General features: G+C 35.0%; 1 protein-coding gene across 3 annotated transcripts in view; it reads right to left on the reverse strand.

Moving 5' to 3' along the window:
* LOC107661001 (myelin basic protein-like) overlaps window positions 1-11,060 on the reverse strand; it is a 33,271-nt gene that overhangs the window by 15,384 nt on the left and 6,827 nt on the right. For 2 of the 3 annotated variants that reach the window (XM_016450439.1, XM_016450438.1), the window contains exon 3: window positions 9,564-9,627. Coding sequence is in view for 1 of the 3 variants with exons in the window: in XM_016450438.1 (XP_016305924.1) it covers window positions 9,564-9,627 (64 nt within the window). In the remaining 2 variants the exon portion in view is untranslated. The remainder of the gene's footprint in view (window positions 1-9,563; window positions 9,628-11,060) is intronic. The other variant, XM_016450440.1, reaches the window with a different exon arrangement.

An 11,060-nucleotide genomic window follows, 5' to 3' on the forward strand; every position in this document is an offset into this window, starting at 1 on the left:
CCGTTAAAATCAGTGAATATACACTGTATGACGAATAAATCTCTTATACTTACATCGCACGTACATCTGCACTTTGTTGTTTATAATGAGAGAATTCGCGAGTCAGAATTCAGTCAGCGCGCGCTGAACAACAGAACTCCTCTGTTTCAGTGATGACTCACCTGAACACATCTGATTGACCATTGCATTCATAAGCTCAGCATAATCGCGTGTGATTGGTTAGAACGCGCAATACTGTAAAAACGCGGAAAAAGAAATATAATGCAACAAATAAGACCTAATATTAATTAGATAGTATTACTAGCCTGATAATAATGATAATAATAATAATAATCGTCTTGCTATCGTCAAAGGCATCAGCCACAGGCGATATCTCTGTCTATCGTCGATACACGATACTATCGTCAATCGGCACAACCCTAGTGCCTTCCATCTCCACAAAGAGATCATTGACATGTAGTGTTGGTTCATGCCTTGGTGAAACGTTATTGTTCAGTAATGTTATTACTGAGAGGAAAAGGGTCAGTAATGCGGTTTGTTTTTTTGAATACTTGGTTTAGACAATTAAGCAAATGCAAGCACATATAAACTTGAACAAAGTTGCATGCTGGTTAGAATGCACGGTATGGACTGGGCATCGGGAGCAACCGGTGGGCAGGTCAAGTAGTGGGTCAATCAGCAAAGCCAGCCGCTCTATGCAGTGATGAACACAGCGAGTCTGTGATCGCTTGACCCATTTGAATTCAACACTGAATTCTCTGTTGCACACTAGCATGATACAAGAAGCTAAAAGTTCCTTGCTGAAGCTAGTTGAACCAGATTAAATGGCCATAACTACGTAAACTGCAGTGACGAGGTAAACTGTCCCCAACCTCAGACATGATCATGCAATACAAAACAAAAATTGAGTTATATAGGCCTAGTTCTTTTCTTTTTCTAATCCAGTGGAACAAAACTGAGGAAGGTTTAAACAAAGACAAGTTTAAACACGCTGACAATGAACAGAGGAAACTGAAGGCTATGGGTTCAAATTATGTTAAATTCAAAGGCTGTATCCTAGTAAGTCTGCAAATGCTGCCACATTAAGCTCCATCGAAGGCTATGTCAATTCGAAGGATCCTTGAAAAGCAGCCTTCATTTTGTGTCTTTCATTCAGCGTATTTTGAAAGATGCAGCAAGCTTATCCTTCGATAACCCACAATCCTTTGCACACATTCAAAGAATTCAAATTCAAAGAATTCAAGGGAAATTAATGAGATCATCCCATTTCATTATGCAATGCAATACAAAAAAAAATGATTTAGGAGATGAAGCCATTAATTTTTATTTTTATTTATTTATTTATTGTAAATTAATCACATAATGCTGAACTGTGTGTAATGTAAACTACTGGGAGACCACAGACAGTTGGTCATTAAGTGAATTGCATTAACAGAAAGTCAGTAAACATTTTTTTCACATTTAAATGTTAATAATATTTTCATGCTGTGACCATGGGGGCAGAAACATTTATGACATAGACAAGCCATGAAGCTATTTGGTTACAAAATCTGCCCCTGCGCTTGTATTAAAAAATAAGGTGCATAAGAAGGACATAACTTTACTGGATGCAGACTTCTAATTGAGAAGTACCCAGCATATGCACAAAAAAGAGGTGCAAAACTAGAAACAGGTAAAGATGACAATATTGCTTTGTAACTAGAAATTCAGACATCATCAAAAGAAGTGAGAATATAACAACGACAGAACACAAACCATGGGATTTAAAAAAAAAAATAAGAGTCTCAGGACTGTGGTTGCACGGTATACACTGAAAGTGCTGAAGTACGTTCGCAAATCCTTTCATTATAAAAAACAACAATGTAAATAAGACATTAATTTGACAGTGTTGTTCGCTTCAATGATTATCACACGAGATTTCCCTCAGTATTGTGGCAGCACTGAGTTTCATCTCATTTCCAAGATGGCGGTGACCAATAAGCATAGACAGCTGGTGGAATGTGGAATTTAAAAATACACTTTTATGTATTTTGCTACATGTATTGTATGAATGTGCAATGTAAAATAAATATACTATAACAGTTGTCTGTGTATATCAATAAATACATATGTTTTCACTTATTTTGCTTGTTTAATAGAAAACTATATAGCACGAACACCTAGAAGCGCATTTCATCATCTGGCATTTAGATAGTTTTGAATAACAAATGACAATATACTTATTTTGGGACGGTCGTCTGAATTTTGCCCATTAGCTAGCAGAACACAAAATATCCTTGTCGAGTCATGGCTCAGTGTTTTGGTGTGGGACATTTCAAACAGGATATTCCCACTTCTAGTTTGGCCTCGAAAATGGCATATGTATATATTTCAATTCCATGCATTTGTCTAATCTGTATATATTTTCTTTTTTAAATAATTGTGTATTTTGGATCTATTGTTATTCTGCTAGTGTGTATATTCTCCTTCTATATGCATATGGTTGCAGTGTCTGGATCATGCACCAAAGATTTCACATATCACTACACCACAAAAGATGTAAAAGATACTTCTAAGATTGATCAGATTTCAGAGAAAAGTTAACCCAACTCAGCTAAAGCCCTGCTGCAACAAACAGACCCACACAGTATGAAGCAGTGGGACTGAGGCACGGGAAGCATGTCTGTGAGAGGGGCTATAGGCATGCGGTCTGTGTCCAGGCCTCCCACCCCTGCATGAAATCCTCTCTATAGCAGCATTCACGAGAACCCGAGGGCGCCCACAGGCCCCAAAGACAGTCCCGCATCTGTTTGACTGTCATTGAACATTCACCAGCTATTCCTCATCTCATTCTCTACACGACAACCGCAGCAGAATATTCACTTAGTGCTATAAACAACTGTAACAACTACAAAAAAAAAGCTACAGCTGATATATTTAGTAAACTTCAACTGCCAAAATATTTTGGCCAGAGAAAAAAAGTATACGGACCAATTCTCACTGTTAACTAGTTGCTTATTAGCGTGCCTATTATTAACATATGGTCTGTTTATTAGTACTTATAAAGCACATTCTGAGTGACCATATTCTACATCCCTAATCCCATCCAATACCTAAACTTAACTACCTTACTAACTATTAATAAGCAGCAAATTAGGAGTTTATTGAGGCAGAAGTCATAGTTAATGGTTTGTTAATAGCTAGAATTGAACCTTAAAGTAAGGTGACCATATATACACACACACACACACACATTATATATAAAATAACATAAGTATATTACATCCAGACTTCAAAACAATTTTTACATTTTTTTGAGAGTTTGTTTCAGTGGTTCTTAATCCTGTTTTTGAAATTAACATTCTTTAACACCTGCTTAAAAGCATTTTTTTCCATTCCATGATTATGATAGATGATGCATGGCTACAGAAATAATAAAAACACTTTCTTTTTCTAAAAACACTGTATTTTAAACTGTGAGCTGTGTTGTGCTCTCATTTATCATGGCAGCACAGTGTTTGGATGGAAATTAATTGGAGGACGTTTTCTCAAATGAGATACGTTTAGAATATAATGATGTATTACGTGGTGGTCACACTAGACTCTGTGACATTGTTTCAATATTTTAATTTGGTTCCTGTTTTTTTAAATGTAAGTATAAATAAAAAGCATCAGTGAGAGCTCACTGCCGAGGCTTTCATAAAAGTGGGCAAAATGTTTCTGATGTCTTTCTGTAAATATATTTATGGCTTGATAACTGTGAAAGTAGTTTTAAAGCTAGAAGATATACATTAAATTTTTCTTTGATTAGACTGTTGCAGAGCTTTTTAGTTGTTGCGCCCCTTATGGGCAAAGTGAAAAAACATTTCTATATTTTTTTAGAATGTCCTGTTGCCTGTGTATTAAGTTTCATTGTGGTTGGACTTTGTGTTTGCCAGATATAGAGCAATTAGTCGAAATGACAGACCCTTAAAAATTTGTAGCTTATATCAAGTTTTGAAATACTGTTAATAAATTTGTCATGACAGTTATTTATTTTATTTCAAACATTTAAAAATTACAAAAATATGAACCTGCGTCTGACGACTGAACCCCTCTGGGGTGTATTCTATTCTTCACAAGTGAGAAAATATTGTCAGTTGTTAAACATATGTAATACACAACATAACCTCTATTCCTTCACCATTTGTGGCTTTTACATCAGTAAGAAAGATATTCTGGTATTATTGCACTTGCTTTCTTTTTGAACTAAGAACAGAATTTGAAAGTTGACATTTTCACACACTGCACAAAGTTTGAAAATTGAACAACACTGGGAAAAAAAAGTGTGCTGAATTTGCATGATTTAATCAAGATATAACCAAATGAATCAGTTACACAAACATAATTTGTTCACATCACTTAAACATAATGGAATTAAGTTATTTGTAAATGACTTCAGCAGTGTCAAAGTGATTTTGATTTCCCTGACAGTGTATTCAATTTTATATATTTTTGTCACATCAGTTAATTAAAAGATTGTGTTAGCTGGTGAATGAACAAACAATTAGCTAGCAATAGCACATATTAACATGCTAAATAAGCATGTTAAAGGGATAGTTCACCCAAAAATGAAAATTCTGTCATTAATTACTCACCCTCATATTGTTCCAAACCCGTAAGACCTCCGTTCATCTTCAGAACACAAATTAAGATATTTTTGATGAAATCCGAGAGCTTTCTGACCCTCCATAGACAGCAAGGGTCCTACCACAATCAATGTCCAGAAACGTAGTAAAGACATCGTTAAAACAGTACATGTGACATCAGTGGTTCAACCGTAATTTTATGAAGCTACGAGAATACTTTATGTGCACAAAGAAAACAAAAACAACGACTTTATTCAACAATTACGGTTAAATGAATATTACGGTTGAACCACTGATGGCACATGGACTGTTTTAATGATGTCTTTACTATGTTTCTGAGCCTTGATCATGTTAGGATCCTTGCTGTCTATGGAGGGTCAGAAAGCTCTCGGATTTCATCAAAAATATCTTAATTTGTGTTCCGAAGATGAACGGAGGTCTAACAGGTTTAGAATGACATGAGGGTGAGTAATTAATGACAGAATTTAAATTTTTGGGTGACCTTAGTATGCTTAGTATTAAATGCTCATTGTATAAACCTGCCAAAACATCCTCTTTATGTAAAAGCACCACAATGATAACCCTGTGTAACTGAAACGGTTCTCTACATAACTGAACATTAAATACTATTAAGTCTCCCTCTTTACTCTCTCCATTAAGACGCATGCAAAGTATACTGAGAAGTACAGCTTCAGTAATTTCTACAGCAAAAATAAATTGAGCTCTAAGTGTACATACTTGACTATGTACGATAGAGCTCAATATTTTAAGTTATTATTTGTTAAAATTAATAAAGTTAATATTTGCCCTTGATAATTGTATCTAGTATTGCACATCAAGTTAGGAAGAAAAACAGTTTTGTTGTGTAGATCACAACTAACATGAGTAAATTAGAAAAACTGTGTTTTCCATTTTTTGACTGAATTTATGTGAGAATGTTCACAAATATTTCAGCACTGCCAAACGTAAATCAGTGAAGCAGTGTTAACAAATACATGTGTTACAAACACAACATATTCACACTTTCTGCACTGATACTGTGCTGGATTTAAATATAGTAAAACGTAAACTATGCTGAGAGAATTACTTTCCTCTTATTTATTCAAAACTCTTTCTACTGCAGTTCTAATGAGGAGAAGAAATACACTGGCATGATAAACTACTAAAACATTAACTGGATTGGACTCAATTTGCTTTACAAGAAAATAAATACAAAGTTATTATTTGGGCATTGCTTTTCCACTTAAACAACAAATAAAGAATTTGAGCTTGAAAAAATCAGTTGCTGCAAACGTATACATGTTTAGACTACTGAACATCAAATGAATCATTTTTATAGACTACTGAACATCAAATGAATCATTTTTATAGACTACTGAACATCAAATGAATCATTTGATGTTCAGTAGTCTAAACATGTAGGCCCATACGTTTGCAGCAATTGATTTTTTCAAGGTCAAATTCCTTTATTTGCTGTTTAAGTGTAAAATATACAATATGATTACACATGAATTAAGACATTTTAAGGGAATAAAAGGTAAACAGAAAAACTGCTACAAATATCTGGCTTCTATATTATATTTTGATTCTATATGGGGGAAAAAACACTAAACTCTACCACAGTGTTTCCCAACCAGGGTGCCGTCTGTCGAGAGCAGGGGTGCCGTGTAAAAAAATCATTTTTTAATATTTTTAAATTGCTAAAATGTTCAAAAAAGCATCTATTATATAATATCCATTTCTGATGTCGCCAATAATTAGAGATGCACCGAAATTTCGGCTGCCGAAAATTAGTTCACCGCTCAGGTTTCACTTTCACGTGGTGTGACGCTCTGCGTATTATCCCGCTCTATGCGTGTGTGCGCTCCGCTCAGTCGCTCCACTCGTATACCGTTCATGCTCATCGGAACAGCAAAGTCCACTCAAAAATTGAGCCGACAGGAAACATCGATGTAGTACAGTATTGTTTCTGTCTGCAATAGCCCTACCTGACTGCTTACTTGTCATTTTTTATTCAATTCAAAGTTTGAAATCAAGCTATCTCGTGCTACTGCACCAAAATTACCCCACTGTAAAATTAAAAAAACATTGAGTGAGCAAAAATTTGTGAGATAGCTAGTTATAATGGTAATTAAATAATGTTTACATATGTATAAAAGCCTACATTAAAATCTGTCATATAAATTGGTCTCTTCATTAGAAATTAGCCTACTGATTGCCACCATTGATGGACAAATTCTTTTAATAATATTAAAAATATCTGTATGACATTATATTCTGCAGTTCTTCCCTGTTGCACCGAATATCTATACTTTTCAAATTATCATATCGAAGTTAGAAATTCAAATATTGTGACAAAATTAATTTTGTAAGGTGCCACAAGGTTGTCAAAATTTCCAAAGGGTGCCGCGACTAAAAAAAGTTGGGAAACACTGCTCTACCAAATACGAACATTAACTTTTTTAACATTAATATTTGCAATTAAAATGTACATAGGCTAAATGTATAAGAGAAGATCTATATTGCAGGTGCTGTAACTGACCACCATTTCTTTAAAGTGTTCCATTATCTTTTATTTTAATTTTTTTCCCCAGTTACCTCACAAATGGTTCTGATGTAGTTTCCATACAATTTGTCAGTTAATGTAATCTCATTAAAAATGAATAAATAAACAAACTGCATCTTTAATGATCAAAGAAGAAAAATGCTGTTTAAAATAGTTTGTAGTTCAGGGCTCCAGACAAAAAAAATCACGTAAGGAGCCATTGGCTCCTATAAGAAAAAATTATTTTTTAAGGTGCCACAGAATAAACGTGTTTTATTTATTTTATTTGTATTATTTATTTATTTATTTTACATTTTAACATTTCAATCTTACTGTCATGTGTTGATGTCTCATCTTTTCTTGACTTTATCAGCATTTTAATCCATCTTGTAGATGACCTGGGAACTAAGGTTCACTTAAAGTGGGAACTAAATGTCTTTTCCAGCTTGAAATATTCAGTCACAAAGAATTGTTCATTACACAGAATCTGTACCAATATCGTGGACCATAAGCATCACTTGGCCACTGAGTGTAGTTTGGGCTCCTCCTCAATGCATCCTGTAAATGTTGTCATACACTTAAAAATAAAGGTGCTTCATGATGCCATAGAAGAACCTTTTTTGTCGAAATGGTTTCATAAAGAACCTTAAACATCTTCAGATTATAAAAAGTTGAGAAAGAGATGGTTCTTTAAAGGAACACTCCACTATTTTAAAAATAGGCTCATTTTCCAACTCCCCTAGAGTTAAACAGTTGAGTTTTACCATTTTTGAATCCGTTCAGCCGATCTCCGGGTATGGCGGTAGCACTTTTAGCTGTAGCTTAGCATAGATCATTGAATCTGATTAGACCGTTAGCATCTCGCTCAAAATTGACCATAGAGTTTCTATATTTTTCCTATTTAAAACTCGACTCTTCTGTAGTTACATCGTGTACTAAGACCGACTTGACGGAAGTTAGCCTATTTTCAGGCGCTGCGTAATATCATCATGTCATTTCGATCTCCCTCGCGCTGCACAACTGAGCTGCGTTTAGCAGGTGTGCTGTCAATGCTGCTGTGCGGCAGAGATGAGGACTGTTTGAAACTCTTTTTTCCACTAAAGCTTTGATGCGCAAGCATAGTCTCAGTTTAATACGTGAACATAACAAAAGATGTGATCGCAAAACAATCAGGAAAAAGGGCATTACATGCAATTTTTTAAGTTATGACATGTAAATATATATAGTCGCCAGTGGCGACCTCAGCAAAAACTTCACTCGCAAAGTAATATTTTTGGTCGCAAATGCGACCGTTTTAGTCGCAGTTTGGAGCCCTGTAGTTACAACCACTGGAATAGTAGTAGATAATAACATAATTTCCACACAGAGTGAGAGAAAGAGAACAATGACGTTTGGGCAGTGAACAGTGAAGGCAGTGACAGACTAGCTTTCTGAACAATATGAGCTTTTGAATATGGACGCAGAAGCCTGTAGTCTCTCTGGAGCCTGTGCCAGCTGGTGTTAGCTCCAACAACCTTAAACATGCAGTAGAAACACCACTGTGTCATCTGCTCACTCACTCCAGAACACACATGCAGAGAAAAACATAGCTATTATTGTTTTTGTATGCATGGTTATTGCCACAAAAAGCTTGTAATAAAAATTTTAATTTTTTTTAAGCAGCCTAATTTAGAGTGAAGATAAACATTCGTATTATTCCACTCAAGCAATCCACCTGCTGATGATATCAGGATGTGGAACAACTTCTCAGTAATAAACTGCTGTCCACACCTATACACTTCCCACATTTCACACCATTTGTACACTAACTCAAATAATGGCTATGAATGGTAGTAGGGAAATAACAGACTTCTGCATGTGTGTTTCTGCATGCGAATTTCAGTTTGCCCCAAAAGTAATAAATACATCTATATCTAGTTTCCTTGCTACTTACTGTCTTAAACAAAACTATATTACAAGACAAAACTAGAGTATATCTTTGATTTGCCACATCATCAAATCCAGTGACTAGTATTTTTTATATCAATTCAGCACATTGGTTTGGTTTCCAGATGGATTCATAACTTGTGCGCCCTTTACTCTGGAAAGTTGCGTAAAAGCCATCCAGTCAGATCAGAGCTTGCCAAACGCATAAAGTGCTTTGCGGCTTTGTGTGCGATATGCAGGAATTCCGCTAGGGTTTCTGGGCCCCTGGACAGTTTATTGCCGGGCTGAGACTAGGGAACCATCCACGATGCTTTCCAATGTAAGGATTCAGGTTTTATCAGTTCAAAGTACAGAAGAGGAGTGGCAGCCTTAACTTTACACAACTAGACTTGAGCACATCTTGCCAGTAATCCCTGATTAGTAGATATACAGACAAAAAAATATATATATGCAAATTAATAAATAACACAAAAAAAATTTCTTACCAAATACCTCATCTTGTGACTCCGGTGAGTCTGTTGGGATGTGTTCAGATACTGTTGATGATCCCTTCAAAAATACAAATACAGAGTTTTACATTTACAACCAAATAATGCTTAAATAAAACACAAATTGTAATTGCATTGCATGAAATAATCAATGCTTCATTATTTTTTAAATAATGTTATATTAACAAAACCTAAATATTCAAGCACTGTACATGTGTACACAAGTTTCCTTTTCCTTCTGTAGCATTCTGAAGTGAAATGAGACCAGATATTTAATCATAAAAATGACTAAAACCTAAAAAGTGGTATTTTCCAGTGGTATAATCCAATAAACAGGTTAAGGGCAATTTACACTTCTGTCAGACCTACGCTGTAGCCTTGGTGTAGATCACAACAGCTGTGATTCATCATCTTTGTAACTTAAGATATTCCACCAGCATAATAATAATAATAATAATAAAAATATATCTGCAGTAGCTTTGCATCTATGAATGTTACAGAGCTTGATTGCTTGAAGCATCTCATGAAAGATGATTACATACATTACGTAAAAGGTAAAGGAATCTACTGTTCTAAAAAATGTTCTAAATGATCTAAAAATAAACCATATAATGGTAATACCAATCATAATATGAGAGATAAACAGATGCCTAGACATCAATGCAGATCTATGAACTATGATCCGTGTAGACCACTGTGCAAAGGCTACGGCGTAGGTCCAGTGCAAAAGTTGAACAGGCTCTTTGAAAAGTCTGTCCACAATACAAAGTCAGGTGTTTCACAGAAATTCAAACAGCTTGGAATACAAATGCTGCATTTCACTTGAAAAAATATATATATTATGCTAGTGTAGCTCTGTCTGCATAGGAGACTCAAAATGTGTTTAACTAGTACTACCTGACATGAATCTATGCAAATGTGCAACAAATAAGATATCGGTTAACACTGGGATTTTTTTGTAATCCTGGTACAAGTGGATCTTTTGCCTGGGTTGTCCTTTCTCTTCCTTTTTTTTTTATAACTACACTGCACTACACTTGATCCAAATGTTAAACTGCGTGTGAACACAACACACTGTAAAACTGCACAGTAAAGGCTTTCAAAACACACTGTAAACACACTTCACTTCTCATTACTGCTCTTCTTAAATCAATACGTGGAATTTCTGATCACATTACTGAAACAACTTCTCCATCTTTTCTTTTTGTAATGTAAAACTAGGGGAAAAAACACTGAACTTTTGAATTTATTTTGTTATGTGTAACCATGTGATTAACAAATGAATGGAAAGTGAATGAAAAGTAACCAATGACAATTCAACCAAAATAAATTCAGCTGTGTAGACCATTTGAAAAATAGCTGACCTCCATTATGACTACTTATCTGTGCTATCTAGCAATGACTGGTGCCCCCTAGGGTAGTGGGAGTGTACTCCTACTGGTGGTTGTATGTATATATATATATATATATATATATATATATATATATATACAC

This window comes from Sinocyclocheilus anshuiensis, unplaced genomic scaffold, assembly GCF_001515605.1.
Source record: "Sinocyclocheilus anshuiensis isolate Anshui unplaced genomic scaffold, SAMN03320099.WGS_v1.1 scaffold1036, whole genome shotgun sequence".
Taxonomy (NCBI): domain Eukaryota; kingdom Metazoa; phylum Chordata; class Actinopteri; order Cypriniformes; family Cyprinidae; genus Sinocyclocheilus; species Sinocyclocheilus anshuiensis.